Source organism: Xyrauchen texanus, chromosome 15 (genome assembly GCF_025860055.1).
Source record: "Xyrauchen texanus isolate HMW12.3.18 chromosome 15, RBS_HiC_50CHRs, whole genome shotgun sequence".
Taxonomy (NCBI): domain Eukaryota; kingdom Metazoa; phylum Chordata; class Actinopteri; order Cypriniformes; family Catostomidae; genus Xyrauchen; species Xyrauchen texanus.
The window spans coordinates 30114515-30134572 of record NC_068290.1 but is presented as its reverse complement, the minus strand read 5'-3'; the positions used below and the strand labels follow the sequence as shown (position 1 = coordinate 30134572).

Sequence of the window (20058 nt, the reverse complement as noted above, 5' to 3'; positions counted from 1 at the left end):
TTATTAAAAGTACTAAACTGAACCTACCTCCTGGTCTCCTGACTCCTCCATCAATCCGCTTAACCTCATAATCGAGATCTCCAACTTGTCGCGTGACCTCGAAGGGTCTTTGCCACTTGGCGAGTAATTTGGAGCTCGAGGTGGGCAGTATCTTCTCTCTCTCTCTCTCTCCACCCCCTGTGCCTGCTGTTCCCTCCCCTTCTCCCCGTTCCACTATAACAAGACACAGGTGTTAGAGGTAATTACAAACCAGGTGACAAGCCTTACCGCTCTCTCTCTCTCCCGCAGACCGACACATGATCACACCCCCCATGCCACAAATACAATGAGACTGTGACGAGGAGGAGGGTGTAGCCGGGCTGTGGGGGTGGACGACTGGCGCCAAGTCATCTAAACTGCAGGAGAGAGATAAAGGGGAGCCAGAGACGCCAGTGAGTTAGGGTGAGAGAGAAACACAGAGTTATGTTTGTGTGTGTATTTTCTGTTATATTGAAGTTAATTTGTATCATTAATACTTTATGTTGACTGCTCAGCCGGGTCCCAGCTTCCTCCTTTCCCAACCGAACACAGGTAATTTACATTTGATGCTGAAACCAGGGAAGAACATGATGTCTGGGAGAAATCGCCGCTGTCACCCCCCAGGAGATATAGGAGCTGCTGCCGTCAACCAGAGGGCAGAGGAGCTGTTGTTGTCCACCAGGGGACGGAGGGGTCATTGCCGGCTTCCAGAGGACCCCCTGCCATCTGCCGGGTCATGGAGGAACCGGTACCATCCGCCAGGGGACGGAGCAGCTGAGGGCCAGTGGATGGCGTGTTCGGGACCGGCGAGACAGTTTTTCTCTCTCTCCTCTATAATAACTGGCTCCATCTATCCTCTGCATTTCCACATTCGTCACTTCTCTCCGGAGCTTACACTACACCTACGTCGTACACCGGAACTCGACTTTCTCATGAGCATGCGGACGTTACCAGAAGCCAGCGATTATGGTTTCTTAAGTTATAAATATGGATATTTTTCTTACAAAAACACATTGCTTCACTTCTGAAGGCCTTTATTAACCCCCTGAAGCCATATGGATTACTTTTTTGATGGATGGATGTGCTTTTTTGGGGCTTCAAAATCTAAGGTACCATTCACTTCCATTATAAAGCTTGGAAGAGCCAGGATATTCTTTATATAATTTTTATACCATTATAAAATGGTAATTTTATATTACCATTTTTGGGTGAATGAACCCTTTAACACTGAGTTATTGAGTGTTGAGTTATTAGTGCTCAACCACCAGCTGGCTTGTTCAGGTTTACTCCAAGCAACCACTGAGAAAACACCATTTACCGCATTGCATCGCCATGGCAACCACCCACAACATTCAATCACCCACTCACCCACCCACCCACCCACTCACTCACTCACTCACTCACCCACCTACTCACTCTCACACCCACTCACTCACTCACTCACTTAGAGTGTTACTACCCCCTCCTGTAAACTTATTACTATACCACCACATACTAGATCTGAAAACTCTGCAAGTAGCTGGCTTCGGTAATTAAAGTTTGTTACAAAAGCATACACCATTTCTGTCATGGTCCTGTAACACTGGGTTTTTGTCTGACAGGACCGTGACATCATCGTCCCATTTCTGTCTTGTGTTTCATGTCTGGAGCATGGTGTCTGGATCCTGACTTCCTGTCTGGATTGGTTTTTGGTCTGTGTTGGGATCTGGACACTAATGCACTATGTTCTGTCTGTCTTTGTGTCTGTCTCTCTGACTGCACGTTGCGCTCTCTCTGCGCTGCGTGCCCGGTTTGCAAGCTGTCTTCATGTTGTCCTGAGGTTCGGTCACTTCAGTCTGAGGTTTCGGGTTTGTGTGTGGCCGAACGCTCACACAGGTGTCCTGTCTTGTTTTTGTCATCTGTTGCAATTAGGTTAGGTTTTGTTTAGTGTGAGAATGCGTGGCATCGCTTTTTTTGCCATTGCTACGCATTCTCTCGTCGGTTGGCATGAGCATATATAGCCTTATTGTCTTGCCGATTGTGCACTCATGCCTTTCGGGTGTCCGTCTTGTGAAGCACGTGGCTTTGTTTTTTTCATACTGTATGTCATACCAGCCTCCTTGTTTGCACATTATCTATTTATTATAGATATCACACCGGCCCTGTATAAACAGTTCATCTTTTGTTCAAGTCGGTTCTGTATGTGTGTTTGGTCACATTACTTGTCGTCCTGTTCCTTGTTCCTGTTTAGTTCAGTCAGTCCAGTGCCCTGTTTACCTTCTGCCCCAGCCCGGATTACTTCCTTTGTTGTTTTCCCCTACTGGGTTGTATATGTTTTTTTTCCCCCTTGTGGGAGTTTTGATTAGATTTTTTTGCCCTTTTTTATGTTAAGGAATATTCCGCATTCAACACGAGCTAAAGAAATAGTTTAGCAAAAATACATAATTCTATCATAATTTACTCAACCTCATGCCATCCCAGATGTGTATGACTTTCATATGGATTACTGTTATGCTGCCTTTATGTGCTTTTTGGAGCATCAAAATGTTGGCACCCATTCACTTCCATTGTATGGAATCTTTATTTGTGTTCAGCAGAAGAAAGTCATACACATCTGTGATGGCATAAGGGTCAGTAAATTATGAGAGAAATTTCATTTTTGGGTGAATTATCCCTTTAAGTTCAACCAACAGCATTTGTGGCATTATGTTGGTTACAACAAAAATGTATTTAGACTCATGCCCTTTCTTTTAAAATATACACAAATCTGGGTTACAGTGAGGCACTTTCAATGGAAGTGAATGGGCTACTTTTTGGAGGTTTTAAAAGGCCAAAATTTAAAATTTATAATTTTATAAAAGCAATTACATTCAATTTTGGTTATAACTTGTGTATTATTTGAGCTGTATTGTTAAAATCATTATTTTCACGGCCATTTTACGTTTTTTACATGTTACATCATCATGGCAAGTTGGATATAACTTTACACAGAAAAGGTTAGTAAGAGATTTTATCACACTAAAATCATGCAAAACATATTGTTTATGTCTTGTGGCTATACTTTTTAAACAGTGAGTATTTTAAAGTTTACAGATTGGCCCCATTTACTTCCATTGTAAGTACCTCACTGGAACCCAGATATTTTTCTTTTTTTTTTTTTTAAAGAAAAGGAAAAGTTAAAATAAAATTTTGTGGTAATCAACATTATGCTAAAAATGCTGTCAACTGAACTTAACTTTTAATGAATCTGGAATATTCCTTTAAGAAATCCAAATTCTGAGCTCTATAATTATACATACAAAGCGATGCATGAAAGTTTTTGTCTACAGTAATAAAGTAGCATGCCCAAATGCAGTACATAGATATTAATTTGACCAGCAGTGTAAAGTAACAAATTTCAAATACTCACTTTACTGTAATTAACTATTTTTACCCAAGAATTGTACTTTAAGTAGTTTAAAAATTGTATACTTTTACTTTTACTTGAGTACATTTTAAGTGTTGTAACTGTACTTTTACTGCGCTATATTCCCACCATCTGTGTTCACTACTTCCCTGTCCTGATTTTATTTTTATCTATCAACATGATTGGCTAGAGAGAGAGTCAATCAAATCACACATAAAAAACTTGAAAGGCAGCTGCAGATCTGGCTCCATCAGATCTGGAGAATGCCTCAAGCATGAATGAATGCCTTACAGCTGAATGTAACTGACCGCACCTGGAAGGGCTTTTCGCAGTGAAAAAAAGTTTAAGGGTTAAACTAGGTTAAAAACAGTTAATAAATAATGACTATAACTTATCTCCTGAATTAATGTTAACCTATAGGATGCTTTTCACCATCAAATGATTGGACTAATGACTGGGTACCTACTAGGGTAGTAATTCCGGAATGTTTAGAAATGGCTAACATTCGTGTTCATCTGTTATGAAGTAACTAAAATGTTACCAAACATTACTTTACTGATGAGTTCTGTGTAGACGTTGTCAAGTTCTCTAAATGTCTCTCACTCCTCTTTTGACTCAGAGCGTCACCTACAATGTGCAATGACACAAAGTTGAATTTGATGACAAAAGAGTGGATTCGAAATTATTAGAAATCTGTCTGCATTTAAAATCCAACCATTTATAAGCCAAGTCAAAAAATGTATTAGAAAAAAAATAATAAAGAAACGCATTTCAAGTTGATTAATAAAGTGCTGGATCACCCTCTAGCGGACCGAGTTTGCTGAATTAACTTTTGTGATACAAAAATGTGATTTTTTTTTTTTTTAACAATTATTATCCAATGCCACAAGAACAAGACAGATTTGATTTTAAAATTTACATTTTTCACAGACTGCGATGACGCGTTTCCGTCTTATTTAGCAGCGTAAATATCGCAATTTTATCTGATAATTATTTTTAAATATTGAGTGTAAATTTATAACATTATGCTTATTGTTATATTAACAATATTTTTTTTTTCTTTTGGTCTTGGATCAAATGGGTAAGTGAAAATAATATTGGCTGTGATCTCCCATTCACAACTGTCGAAGTTTACCCTGCAAACGTTTACATCCGCGTTCCAAAACCCGTAACTGGTCTATTCACTTGTATTAAAAGCGTGTATTATTCGTTTTAAGTTAACTAAATCAAAATTCAGTTGGAGTTCAAATAAAATTTGATTGATAATAATTGTGTTATTTTCACTGTGACATTTAAATAAACAAATTACTATATTTGGGGCTTCACTCAATTATTTTGTAGAGCTAAATACTGACACAACAACAAAGATGAGATAAACCTGAAAAAGACGTCATTTATGTCCCCATCTCTAAATTAGCCTTCTTGCGAGCACATTTGTCACTTAACAAGCAATAGACAAAACATATCTCAAGTTACCTGCTTACATTAGTTAAATAACGTCTTTGCACCGGCGACAGATTTCAGTAGCAGGTCAACGGCAACAAAAGCTGTAAGACAAATGACATCACATTCAAAATAAAACTACAACATTATTGCTATTCAGATAGGTAGAAGGCTAGAGAAGATGATGGCTGCCATGTTGATTTAGGTAGATCTCATGGATCAGTCCGGGATTACGCCTGAAAATAGTAAGTTGCAGCATTTTTTGTTTCCAAAGTCGTTATTGCTTGATATTTGTTTTACACAAGAGCTAATATTTGTCTCATAAACTGTTTATCGTTGTTATGATTCAGTGGAGCTGGTTGTTGTCACTCATGTTGAGGATGCCATCACGTTTTGGGCTCAGGTCGGCACAGAATTTAAATTTACTATCTTAACTCATGTTCACTACCTTTGTCATTTAAATTGGATGATTTGATTAAGCTGTTAAGTTTATTGAGTCAGTAAATGTATGAATTGTTTCAACATTTCTACATCTCAGTGTTGCAGGTCTGTGTTTAAGTGTTATCTAATATTAGGTAATGGGTATTTATCAAACTGACTGAACAAACTGACTGAAAAAGATATCCAATAGTCAAGAAACTCCATTTAAGTTGCTTAACAACAGTTGTCCTTTATGAATAAAAACAATGTCAAGATGTTAAAAAATGTTTAACCTCAACTTTTATGGGCGAAAACCAAACTGAAAATGTCAGTATTCTCTAATTCGTAGTCAAACATTTTTGAGAATTACCCTGTGTAGTCTGTTAATCGTGTTTTTGGCTTGATGATTGCTGTCAAAACAACAACAACAACAACAACAACAACAACAACCAACATTCATCAGAGTGTGGCAGACAAAAATGAGAAGATGGATGCTGTACTGTCAGAAAAGTGCCCCACTGCCCTGATACTGAAGGGTAGACCAAGTCCACAGAAGGCAAGTCATGGTTAAAAACAAGGAGGTCTAAAACAAACAAGCAAACTTGCATCTGATATATTGCTCCATGTTTTAAATGTTTTTTGTTTGTCCCCCTGTAGATCTATGGAGCACGATATTCAGAAGACAAGTGCTGGTACAGGTGTAAAGTGCAACAGCTATCGGATGACAAGGTTTGATGAGAGCTAAATAATAAAGCATATGATTACAATCTGTTCGTAATGTCTTAAACTTTGCCTCTGAATTTATACAGAGTGTCACTTTAAAGGTGCCCTAAGCAATTTTCTTTGATGTTGAGTACAAATCTCAGTTGCCTCCATCTCAGAGAAGTAAATCTGCGCATCTTATCAAGTGGCTTGATGAGCGTGTTACCGCGGAGACGTAGCACGTGTGGAGGCCCACACTATTCTCCATGGTATCCACGCACAACTCTCCACGCACCCCACCGAGAGTGAGAACCACATTATAGCGATCACAAGGAGGTTACTCCATGTGACTCTACCCTCCCTAGCAACCGGGCCAATTTGGTTGCTTAGGAGTCCTGACTGGAGTCACTCAGCATGCCCTGGATTCGAACTCACGACTCCAGGTGTGGTAGTCAGCGTCTTTGCTCACTGAGCTACACAGGGCATTCATTTTTTATATGTAAAGCTGTTTTACAGTGAAAAAACTTGGTGCACCTTTAAATGACTACTTTGAGAATACTTGGAATAGAATAAAGATATTTACCTTTACCAGAGGTATTTGACTTGAATCTTCTTAGGAGTTCTCAGTTGTTTAGCTGCAATTATGCACTTTTTCCATTTTTATAACTTTAGTACTGATGTGATTCGGTCTTTTCTGCTTAGTTCTACATTTTGTACATTGATTATGGAAATATGGAAATTGCCAGCCGGTCTGATTTAGTGGAACTCCCAGATGACTTGCAGACAACGGGGCTTGCAAAAAAGTACATGTTTTGGGGCTTTCATGTTTCAGGCGAACAGGATTCCCCACTTTATTTACAGGTATCTGACAAAACCGTTTTAAAGATTGTCAATTTACATAATGAATAGGAATTCCAATACATCTTATTTTTTCGCTTATCATTTTACGTTTTACTATGTGTCTGGTATTTAATTTTTTAGGGGAGGTCCTTCCTTCAGAATATGATTCATGGAAAGAACTTGCGTGTTCATAAAAAGTCAGTTTGCTTTGATGGAACCATCTTGGTTCAAGCCTTCCAGGGAAATCTAGACATTGGTGAGGAGCTGTTGAAATTTAAGTTTACCAGAGTCAGTCTCCCAGGCAACAAGGAGAGCTCCCTCTCCTCTGTTGGTCTGCAAGAACAGACAGGACTATGGCCCACCAGGAGCCCCCCAGTGCATTTGGACAAACTTGGATCCTCATTAGGGTGCATGCCCAAATTACGCCCAATTATCTCAGACCAGAAACCTCAAGTCAAGTAAGAGGCCAACGTTTTTTTGCAATTTCTTTATTTACTGTAGGAATCAGTAATTTTTTTTTTTTAAAGTAAAACATGTATACATAGAATCAACATTTAAACCCCACCATTACCCCTCCCAATCCCTCCCTGACCCTCAACAAACATTCCTGTGGTCACGCATGAGTAGAGGCCAACTTTACTTGAATTTTAAGTTTAAAGAATTGCATTAAAACATGTGCTTCTCCTTAGAAACTTATTTTGTAATGGTAATATTTTATATTTCTATTCACATTTGTGGCAGTGGGGTGTAGCATCCATTTGCCTTTATGTGTAATCCCAACCCTACTGAGAACAACAACCCCCAAAACCTCTTTAGCCATCCTAAGTTGTTTTGCTGGTCACCCAGCTGGTCTGACCAACTAACAAATGAATAAAATCCCTCTAAACCAGAAAACCAGCTTAGGGTGTTTTAAAAAGGGATTTTCAAGGCAGATCTATTTGCACTACCAGTCAAAAGTTTTGAAACACTTACTCATTCTTTATTATATTTTTTCCCCCCACATTTTAGAATAATAGTAAAGTCATCAAAACTATGGAATAACATAAATGGAAATATGGGAATTATGTTGTGACTAAACAAAATCCAAAATAATTTAAAACGATGTTATATTTTAGCATCTTCAAAGTAGTCACCCTTTGCCTAGAATTTGCAGACATGTACTCTTGACATTTTCTCAACCAACTTCTTGAGATATCACCCTGGGATGCTTTTTAAACAGTATTGACTGTTTTGAACCATCTATGTTGGGCACTTATTGGTTGCTTTTCTTTATTATTTGGTCCTAGTCATCAATTTAAAAAACTTTTTTCTTTAATTGAATTTAAATTTTGTAATGAAATAAATGTATATGTTGACACAATTATGTTTTTGTCTACAAAACTAATTTCAAACATTTAAACATACGCCTTCAGATCATAAGATTTTTAAGATCATATGAAGCATTTCAGTCAAGTATTTCAAAAGTGTAGTGACTAACCCATATTTCTTTGCATTTTCTTAGGGAGCAGATAACCACCATTGCTATCCAGCCTGTGGAGAAATTAAATATTAACCAGGAACCTATAACAGAGATCAGGTCACAAAAGACAGATGTAGATGTACAGCAGGATACTGAGCTGAATGAGACAAAGTCTAAGCTGCAGGTGGCGCTTTGTCTTCTTAAATGTTTTATGTATTTCAGTTTATCACTAGATCCATTTCACATTCAAGCAATATAAAACATTTCCCAGTGCCAAGAGGAAAGCAAGCATAGAAAGTATATAGAATGCATTAATTAGAAGACTAAGCAGACTCTTACAGAGTCTTGTGTTCTCATACCTGATGTTTAACCCTTTAAGCTCTTAGGGTGTTCTGTAAAGAGTTCTTGTTTCAGTGGCATACCCAAAATTAAAGGCTTATAACTCGAAGGAAAAAAAAAACACATTCAAGGAGGGTCAAGTGATGGGGCATCATTGTAAAGAAAATGTTTGACATTTTTAATGATCTAGAGTATGAAAAATGACTTGATCCAAAGATTAACTTTTTCTTATTTTTCTGATTTGAGATTTTGTACTTAAAGGTGTAAATAAGGAGGCCGCTTTTGTTTTGTTCTCAATTATGTCAACTGTAAGTGATTACAATTTTGTGTTGATATGACAAAGCAATCAAAAGTTATAGCATTACAAATATAGCATTATCCTAGTGTCCAAAAACGAATGTAACGGTCACCGATCACATGTCTCTCTGTCCAACTAAAGATGATCCATGATGCTACATCATTTCCGATGACATCATCTGATCCATGGAAAGCTAATGTGCTTTCAGCCAGATAGCCAGATGCTGTGTGCACATTGTGCTTCATGTGGATTATCTAAGGACCTATGTATCCGATTAATTGGTGTGTGGGCTCATTTTATAGATAATCGCATCCCCTTAGTAATGATATATGAGATTTATAGTGTTTATTTTTTGTAAAGTTATTAGTGAAAAGGCGGCAGGCATATGAGCAACACCTGTTCACATGAAACATAAATGTCAAATACATATTCTTAGCGGTTGAAAGCTTCTATTGATATTTTGTGTTGGTCAAAACTAGTTATTATTATTTTGATTTGTTTTTTTTTCTCTAGGGCCTGCCGTCGTGCCCATTCGAGCTTAAAGGGTTAAAAATGCTTGCTCCTCATGAATGCCTTATGTTAGAAATCACACGTGATTGTATCATCAACCTTCTACATGTGAGAAACCTGGTTACATGTGATAACATGCCTAGAATAGTCTGTGGCCTCTGTTTTGTTTATCCAGAGGATGAGAATGGTGATAGAAGAGAAGGAGATGGAGATCAAGAAGCTCAAAGAGGAAGGATGTGCCATGCAGCAGCTTTCAGCTCTCCTGGGGCAGCAGCTTGAAGAGGCCAAATTGGAGCTCCAGGTACCAGTGGGTTAGCACTCTGTGCTATGTTTCACACATGTGTTTGTGAGTTAGTTTGGGTGTTGATTGTTCAGTGTCTGTTAGGCCAAGACATGGGATAATTATATAAAGGTTTGTTCATATTTTCAGACAGTGAAGGAGAGTTTTGAGGAAACAAAGGAGGTTAAACGTAATCATCCGACAACAGTTGCAGACAGAATTTCCCAGCTGGTTAAGAAAGTGGATTCTCTGAGGAAACTAAGGCAAGATACTTAAGTAATAAATATGGCGTCACTGCGAAATTGTTCCAGATAATTAATTTAACATTAATACAAGTAGACCGTTTTTCATATGGTGGGTAAAGGGTCATCTGAAAAGTCCACACATTGTGCTAAAACGTGCCAATACTGTGAAGGGTGTGGTAAGAGACCGTCTGAAAAGTTCACACATTGTGCTAAAACGGTGAATATTTTTATTGAAAAACTAAGTTACATTTTCAGTAAGATGTACAAAATTACACAGATCCAACAATGTATGAATACAATCACTGGATCATAAAAACAAGAAGTACAGGTGAAGGAAAAAATAAATAATAAAAATAAAACATGAAAATACATATAAACCAACACTGATGTATACATAAGAAAAAGAAAAGATAAATAATCGAAGAATTACAAATAATTTTATAATAATATGGGTCAGGAAAGTTCTCAACATATAAGAAAGGATATACACTTTTATTATTATTTAACTCAAAAAGCATTTATTGCTAAAACTGTCAGAGATGTGCTATGGGACCATCTGAATACATTTCTTGGTATTATTCATCTTCAATGTGGTATTACTGACCTGTACTGCAGCTCCCTATATGCTTATTACGCAGTCTGTGTAGTGCACCTACTACCTATCTGGGATTTTCCTGGCTCAAAACGAGGCGGAGGTGGAACAATACTGATCAAAAAAGTGACGTTAAAATCATGTAAATGTTGGCTTTGATTTAATACACTACTACTGACCTGGCAACTGAATACAAATGACAAAATGAACACATGTTTTTTTTTTTATTTAGTCTTAGTCTTAATCCTGTGTCAAATGTCCTTTTTTTGTTTTTATCAAATTTAGTCAACCTTATCCTATTTTTTTTCAAGTTTTAGTTGACCAAGTCTGGGGGGGACATTTTAATGAGACATTTTAGTCATGTTTTAGTAACATTTTGTCATATTGACATTGACATTTTAGTCACTGAACACTGTAAACATTTTAGCCATAAGAATATTATTGATAAGCATTTGTCAAACTTGTCTATCCAAAACCTATATATAAAATTTTATTGTTGTCATTTTAGTGTTATTTTTCACATAAGATTGATCTTATGATGATGATGACGTTGCAAGCTGCAGAGAGCAGGGGTAAGAGACGAGTGTCTCCGTGTTGGAGTGCGCATCAGCCGGCGGAAGCTTTAAATCTCTCCCGTTGTCGACTCCCACTCGGATTGGGTCTCTTCCGTGACTGGTTGAAGCAGCTCTGACCTCACAGAGAATTATATTTTTGGAGTTTGTGCTTATTTACATGTCATGCTCCCGTATTATTTGAACTTTAATTAAGGATGAAATAAAGATACATCGCCAAGCTGTAATCTGTGTTTCTAACAGACACTCGAGCTGCAGCGCTCCTCGCGTGTCATCGTTATAGTTTTTTATGATCTCAAGTTACGTAAAATGACATCAAGCGACTATTCGACAATGGAATTATTTTATTATTATTGCTGAGATTTGCAGTTACAAATGACGAGTGCAACGTTTGTTAGTGTTTTCCTCGAAGACACCCACCAGAGTTTTGCAGAAAGCCGGAGGCGGCACAAAATTTGACGGAGGCGTCTGCCTAGTGATTCTCTATGCAGGGAAAAACCCTGCCTATGAGGGCACCATCTTAACCTTGGGGGGCACCAGAAACTCTTCTGGCTGCCGTTCCTCGCACATACAAAAAGTTTAAATATCACAAACCTCCTGGTGGTGGAGGACGAATCCCAGCTGCCTCCACGTCTGAGATGTCAACCTGCGCGTCTTATCACGTGTTGAGACCTAGCGTGTGATCCACCGCGGCATCCACGCTCAAATCCCCACGCTCCCCACCTAGAACGAACCACATTATAGTGGCCACGAGGAGGTTACCCCATGTGACTCTATCCTCCCTAGAGACCGGGCAAATTTGGTTGCTTAAGAGACCTGGCTGGAGTCACTCGGCACACCCTGGGATTTTAACTAGCGAACTCCAGGGGTGGTAGCCAGCATCTTTACCATTGAGCTACCCAGGCCCCCTTTGAAGATTTCACAACAAACCTTTGCTCTTGGCAATCACGTTCGCACTCGTGTTCCCTTTACTGTCATTCATTTTTTTTTAGCACAGTCTTTCTGATAATATCAGAAATTCCATCTTTCATTAATGCCAATAATATTTAACACTGCTTAACACATGGTGAATTCTTGTTGCATTATGGACCATAAATATGTTGTGCTTGTGATGGAGCATTAGTGGAGCGCTCTTGGGAGTGAGAAAAGAAAACAATGACGCTCCTCACTCCAGGCCATATCATTCCGCTCCGCTCACATACTCTGGTCTGAACCCCAGGGAGAGTAACCCATGCTGTACTGCTGAGGATCACCTGTTAGAGTCCATCACCATCATCATGAACTACAGGATCTCAAAGCCTTTGAGCTCAGAGAAGCTGGAGCTGGCATGGAAAGTGTATGATCAAACCCTGAAGAATCTAAGAGCTTGTCAAACTGTGAGTAAAACATACAGAACATAAAAGCAATGCATAAATTATTCTTATGCACCATTTGTTCAGAATCTTTGCATGTAGAAATGGTGAGTAGTGAGTTTGTAGCGGTATTGAAGCTGACCTATGTGTGTTCTGTCAGATGGAGGAAATAGAGTCTCTGGTGAACAGCAAGAATGAGGCCCGCAATGCTCTCTCAGCCGCTGTGGACAACTTCCTGCTGGAGATAGACAAGCTACCAATTAATGATCGCCTGGACTGGCTTAAGGTGTGTAGTGAAGAGGGAAAAATGCACTATACATTGCTGTATTTTTTTAGCCTAACTAATACAAGATATTATGATTCAACATGCACAGATTCATCACTTGCTGATTTTTTTTCACTGTGATAGTTTTGTATCGTATAGGTTTCCATATAGAATCAGCTTTTTGTCATTGTGTTCCTGGGAAGAAAGAGTAGGTCTGTCCTGCTTTGTGTCCCCATCCTATTCCCTGTCTCTTTGCCATCACTTTCCTGTCTTCTTCCTATATAATTAAAGTGTAAAATTCCCTACATGGAAAAACATTGTTAGTCTTATGTGGCCAGAAGTCCAGCAATAGAGGAGTGCACCATACTGTGCTTCAAGCACCACCAGCTTTCCATTGCAGCCTGTTTACCTGAGCCATCTGGATCTGCAGGAAGTCGGGTCATCTTTGAATGCAATGTTTAATTCAGTTGCACTGGAGGAGCAAACAGAGGAATATTCTTTTGAAAGGTTCTGTGAGTGGAAGAGACAGAAACACCAGAAAATCAAGAATGTGCAAAGAGCTACAGATGAAGCTCTCCATGCCCTTAGCAACTGGGCAGCCAGACTTAGCAAGGTATGTTTGCTAATGTAAACAACAGTGAACCACTGGTGTACAGTAGCAAGGTAGTTTATTATTTTTCTGCTCCATAAATTGAGGCTCTTGTTAACGGCTGTATGAATCTTGTCAGTTTTTGTGTTTGATGGAGAAAACGTCACTGACAGAGGAAGATGTTGTTGAAGGTGTGGGTGAGATCCTGATGAATGCTGACACAGCCGTGTGTGAAGAACTCGCTACTGCATTCTCTGTAAGAGTTTCTTTCATAATATATGAATTGCTCGCATAGTATCAGAATTTCAACATGCAATCCTTTGCCCTTCTTTTTTTATATATCAACATTTTTGGAACAGCGTGATGATTCTGTGTTGGCAACACAAAGGCTGCAGGTTCAGTCTCGAGGGATCCACCCATGAACCGAATAGTTGTTATTATTACAAAGATCAGGGCCCAGTTGAAATCCTTTAGTTAAGAAGTTAAAGGGATAGTTCACCCAAAAATAAAAAATGATCTCATCGTTTACTCACCCTTGTGCCATCCCAGATGTGTATGACTTTCTGTCTTCTGCTGAACACAAATATTTTTAGGAGAATATCTCAGCTCTGTAGGTCCTCACAATGCAAGTGAATGGTGACCAAAACTTGGAAGCTCAAAAAGAACATAACATTTACATTTACGCATTTGGCAGACGCTTTTATCCAAAGCGACTTACAGTGCACTTATTACAGGGACAATCCCCGGAGCAACCTGGAGTTAAGTGCCTTGCTCAAGGGCACAACAGTGGCATCTTGGTGGTGCTGGGGCTTGAACCCCTGACCTTCTGGTCAGTAATCCTGAGCCTCAACCACTGAGCCACCACTGCCCATAAAGCCAGCATAAAGGTAATCCATACAACTCCAGTATTTTAATCCATGTCTTCTGAAGCTATATGATAGGTGTGAGTAAGAAACAATCAGTATTTAAGTACTTTTTTGCAATCGGTCTCCACTTTCACATTCTTTGTTTTTGTCGATTTGCATTCTTTGTGCATATGATCACCTACTGTGCAGGGAGGAGAATTTTACGGATTTAAATATTGGTCTGTTTCTCATCCACTATCATATCCCTTCTGAAGATACAGATTTGACCACTGGTGTCTTATGGATTACATTTAAGCTGCCTTTATGTGCTTTTTGAAGCTTTACATTTTTGGACCACATTCACTTGGTTTGAGAGGACCAACAGAGCTGAAATATTCTTCTAAAAATATTTGTTGTGTTCAGCAGAAGAAAGAAAATCATACACATCTGGGATGGCATGAAGGTGAGTAAATGATGATAATTAAAAAATATATATTGAACTATCCCTTTTAAGAAAGTTCTTATTGATGATAACCTTTAACTTAAGGAGTTTCTTGCAACTGGGCACAAAACCAGGTTGCTATAAAGGGACTTTTTTCAGTAGTAAATGCATTAGACCTACTTTTGGAATAGACAACTGTACTCTTTGTTTTCCATTGTTTTCATAGGAACAGAAAAGTCATGAAAGGAAAGCAGTATACAATGCCTATCACAAAGCCATGCAGGACATCCAAAGAGAGCGTTGTTTGTTAGAGGACATGAGGCAGAAGTATGAACACAACTCAAAGGTAAGAGAAGCTCCACTTTCACACCTGATATTAACATCAGTTTCTAGCAATCCAGTCAAATGGACCATCCCTAAATAGCTACTGGTGCAAAGCTTTTTATGATCAGATCACTAAAACCACATTCACAGGTAGTCAAATGCATGTGACCACATCACTTTTGCAGTGTGAATGTTAATCTTGTGAAAGCTAATGATTAGCATTTTGGTTTGGGATAGCTTATCTTATTTCATATTTGGATTGCTAAATGAATGCAAGACAGTCATGAAGTCTTTTTTTTCCTCCGATGGTACAGATGGAGATATCAGGGTTGTTAATATCAGGATGGTTGTCTTATCTTTTCCATGTTTAACCGCAGTTTAAGCAGGAAGTGCAGCAGTGGGAAAGCAGCCCCCCTAAAGCAGATGAGTTGTTTTCAGTTAAAAAGCGCATCAGGAGCCTGCGATCTCAGCTACGCTGGAAACTAGTAGAGGTCAGCTGTCTGGAGGAGGTGAGAACAATCCAACCTGAATGTGCTGTGATAAACTATGTTTATAAACTATGATAAAAATGCTGTTCACAAAGTGAACTGGATTTCCCACAGCATGTTAGTCATGAAGGGAGATTAGATAACCAGGATCAAATATTAGTGATTAATTTATTATTCATTAAATGCAGCACTAATATATGCTCATTTATTGTTATTTTGCTTATTGTATATGTATTGATCAGTTTCAATTTTTTCACAGGCAGAAGAGCTGGACCTGCCTGAGATTCTTAAGAAGAGGGAGATCATCACTGAGACGAGGAATGCTCTCTTTCAAGAAATCAGTCATGAGAAGAAGCAATATGTATGTTTAGATGTACATAGTTGTATCAAATTCTAAGAAGAAGCTGGGCAAAGACTCTTTGAATGAACATGCCTTATATCCAAAAGGTTCTTTTAGTTAGAGGATGGCAGTCCTAACACAATCACCACAAAGAAATGTATTAACATGAATTGTGTATGGTGGATGTTACATTTTGCAGTTGCAATAGATTTTTAGTCTGCACAAAAAATACAACAATTTCTTAAGTGTCAATAATTTTTTCTTGTGCAGAAAATTTTGTGTGACCTGGTGAACAGTGGCTTTCCAGAACTACTGATGATGTACCCTGATGCTGACATAAACAGCTACATGGTGAATACTTGTATCGTCAGTAAAAAAAAAACAAATCTGAAAGGAAGTCTCTATTTTCTCTCTAAAAGTGTGCACAAAATTAAAATTTGAATTGCATATGGATGTTCATTCCTTGTGGTTTCAGAGCTCTGCAGGGCTGTTAATGAAGAGCTTGGACAGAGACATGTTTGATGCAGAGCCAATGAGAGAGCTGAGTGGACGAAGACCACTTTTAAGCACAGACTTCCAGGGGCAGAAAGTAGTCTTGAAGGTCATCTACAACCCAGTGTATTAATTTGCTTTGCCTAAGTCAAGGAACCGTAAAAGGCATCTGCCAACATATTATTCTAGACCTTTTCTCAGAACTAACTTCATGCTTCTGAGCCATATTTCCAATTACTATTAACTAACAGGTTTCTAGGTGATTTTTAGTGGCTGTATGAAGTCAGTTCCCCTCAAGTTCACACAGGTGTCCTAGCAGAGTAACCACAGGTGTAGTTCAGCTCATTAACTATGGACTATGTTCAACCAAGCTTGACAACCAGAAAGTGTCCAAATACTTTGTCTTAATTTTGAAGAGTTTACCTGCTGTTTAATCATTTAAAATCTCACAAACCTCTTTTTGTGAAATGTTTTGCTTGTAAAGTGTGCTTGCGTATGCTATCTTACCCTTTAAATAACTTATCTAATGCAATCACATTCATATTTTTACATTTTTAATTGTAGCTTGTGTCCTAACACTGTACATTAAAGTATGTTAACTTTGCTGAATGTTTATTAGTGATCTGGGTTATTTCTTACAGTGCTACACCATAGATGAAGAATCTGAGGAGAAGATGATTAAACAGGCTGCCCAGTATCACAGAGCTCAGCAGCAGAATCCATCTACAACTGTGCCTCTTTTGGCCCTGTTTTGCGGCAAAGTGCTATCTTTTTTTCATCTTTATAACTTATTAGTTTAGCATTAGGTTCAGACTTTACATTGCGGAGTGGTTTCAATGATCTTCCTGCTCTGTGGCATTTATACCAGTGTTTGTGGAAAACCTGTTCTGTTTTTATCCAGTCTGATCCACTGGCATACATCATGGTACCACACTACTCCAATGTAAATCTCAGAGCCATTCAGAAATCCTCCCCACTGTCCCCATCTGTGAGTACCTTTATCATCTCCAAATGTATTTGTAGGTTTTATAGACAGATGGTAACATTTGTCAGATTAACGTAAAACGTGTTTTTTTTTTATGTTAAACTTCATTTTCCTATCTCAGCTTAAAGGAATAGTTCACCCAAAAATGAAAATACTCTCATCATTTAATCAACCTCATGCCATCCCAGATGTGTATGACTTTCTTCTGAAAGCAAATGTATTATTAGACAAATATGTAAGCTTTGTAGGTCCTCACAATCCAAGTACCAAAACTTTGAAGTTCCAAAAAGCACAAAGACCACATAAAGGTATTCCAAACGACTCCAGTGTTTTAATGCATGTCTTCTGAAGTGATATGATCGTGTAGGTGAGAAACTCCACAGAGTGATTTGTATTTTAACTTTTCAGGGAAATTAACCTAGTGGCTTACGTACTGGTGCTGGTAAGAAACAGATCAATAATGAAGTCCTTTTTTTTTTTTAATTTTTTTTTTATTATTATCACTCTCCACTTTCACTTCCACATCCTTCTCTTGTTTATGGCAATTCACATTCTTAGTGCATATTGCACCTATTGGGCAGGTAGGAGAATTTAGAGTAAAAAGGACTTAATTATTGACCATATTTACCCGCACCTGTAAGTAAGCCACTATGTTGATTTCCCTGAAAAGTAAAAATACTTTCACTCTGTGGAGCTTTAAAAACATTGCTCTGTTTGTTTGAAAATCCTGACCAGCCCAGCACATTAATATTGACTCAATTAAAGGGATATTCCGGGTTAGATACATGTTAAGCTAAGTCGACAGCATTTGTGGCATCATGTAGATGTTCACCACAAAAATTATTTCGATTTGTCCCTCACTCGAGGTTACTGTGAGGTTATTACAATGGAAGTGAATGGGGACAATCTGTAAACATTAAAATACTCACTGTTTCAAAAGTATAGACACATGATATACGTAAACGGTATATGTGTAAAGATGATTTTAGTGTGTTAAAATCGCTTACTAACCCTTTCTGTGTAAAGTTAGAGCCAATTTTTTAAAAAAATTGTTGTCATGATGATGTAACGCCTAAAACACTAAAAAAGTAAAAATTACAATTTAAATAACAATACAGCTCAAATAATACACAAGTTTTATCAGAAATACTAACGTGTGCTTTGATAAAGTTATAAGCTTCACATTTCTGCCTTAAACCCTCCAAAAATTGGCCCCATACACATTCATTGTAAGTGACTCACTATTACTTTTTCTTTTTTTTTATAAAGAAATTGATGGAAGAGTAGAAATAATTTTTTGTGGTGATCAATATTATGCCACAAATGCTGCTGATTGAGCTTAACTTGTACTGAACACTGAATATTCTTTTAATGGTGTAAGTTTGTGGTTTTCTACCAATTGCAGATGGGGAGTGTTCAGGATAACTGTTTGAAAACATTATTATTGTCATTATTTTTGCTATTGCATTTGGTAATACTAGTGGAGCAGATATTACACTCTTGACCTTTAAAATTAAAGTGTTATCAGATAGCATAAAGGGTACATAATAATGATTTGTTAACATTAAAAATTGTGAGAATAATTTCTTCACCTTCCATTCTGATGTGTTGTTGTGGCCCTGTAGGAGATTATGAAGGTAATGAAAGGCGTAACTCTGGGTCTACAGAGTCTCCATGCAGCGTCTGTTACTCATGCGTCTCTACACCCCAACAATGTGTTTGTCATTGGCAGAGAGAAAGGCATTGTGGGGGATTATGATCTCACAAAAACACCCGTAAGTGGCACAAACACCCTTAAAAGGTTAAGTAACATTATTGATTATTTAATCTTTAAAAACGAAATGGAAATGTAATTCACTCTGGAATATTGAGCCTCAGACTGAATGATACTTTTTGATTGTTTTACTCATAGGAGCAGAGGGTGACTGACAGTGGAATGGTTGCTGGCACCATCAGTTTGGTGGCTCCAGAGTTGAGGCATGGTCAGCCCCCCTCCCAAGCCAGCGACATGTATGCGTTTGGAGGCATCATGCTTTGGGTAGGAACTATAACACAAATCTTTTTCTCTTCTTTGTCATTTTTATAATATACACAAAGTCTTTTTCAATCACCTAAGGTGAATTATTTGTTCACAGCTGCATGTTCCAGACTTTAATGGAGATCTAGAGAGTGAGTTTCTGCATGTAGAGCTCACTGGATTACATCTGGTATGTAGAATTTTGTAGCTGGTAAATACTAGTTTAAAATAATTACTTAACCATTATTCAGACTTGTTTAATGTGTCCCTGACAGGATGCCAACTTACAAGTCCTCCTCTCAAAGCTACTGGTTTCCTCTGAAAGACTTTCTGCCCATGAGACTCTTAAGCATGACTACTTCCGCTCAGCTGATATATAATTGAAATGTTTTCAAGTTTGCATTGTTTTTCTTTTTTGTACAAAAAAACCCAAAAGACAGGAGGGGTTTGTTTGTTCCTTACTCACCGTTTTATGTTCCTAGAATAAATTACATTAAATATATAGAGGCAGAAAAAAGCCTTTTGCACTGTGAATCAGAGAGTCATAGTTTCTATTTTTGTAAGAAATGTTTCTTCATTTTGGTTGCTTGATATTTTGTCCTGTTCCAACCCTGGTCAGTATATAACAGGGAAGGCTGCCAGCTGCAGTCTCGGTTACAGACAAGTACTTTTCTCTGATATTGCCCAGTTTGAAAAGTGTCTTCATTTTATCTTGCATCTGTAGCCGGTTAAAGGGTATTTATAAGTTTCAATTATTTTGGTTCCTTATTTTTTCTTTTTCAGTATCATGAAAATGACACATTGATAGAACAGAAA

The 20058-nt window shown here is 38.1% G+C and overlaps 1 protein-coding gene across 1 annotated transcript; it reads left to right on the top strand.

Annotated features, from left to right (window-relative positions):
- Positions 1–605: 605 nt before the first annotated feature.
- LOC127655592 (serine/threonine-protein kinase 31-like) lies at positions 606–19622 on the top strand. Its single transcript, XM_052143485.1, is given in 24 exon segments — positions 606–987; positions 5197–5249; positions 5730–5822; positions 5924–5995; positions 6671–6829; positions 6950–7261; positions 8278–8451; positions 9590–9715; positions 9845–9957; positions 12323–12479; positions 12616–12741; positions 13151–13333; positions 13449–13565; positions 14823–14942; positions 15298–15429; positions 15668–15769; positions 16019–16099; positions 16224–16349; positions 16882–17001; positions 17142–17228; positions 18851–19000; positions 19138–19263; positions 19361–19432; positions 19518–19622. Coding segments are annotated over 24 exon segments (3288 nt in total).
- The last annotated feature ends 436 nt before the right edge of the window (positions 19623–20058 follow it).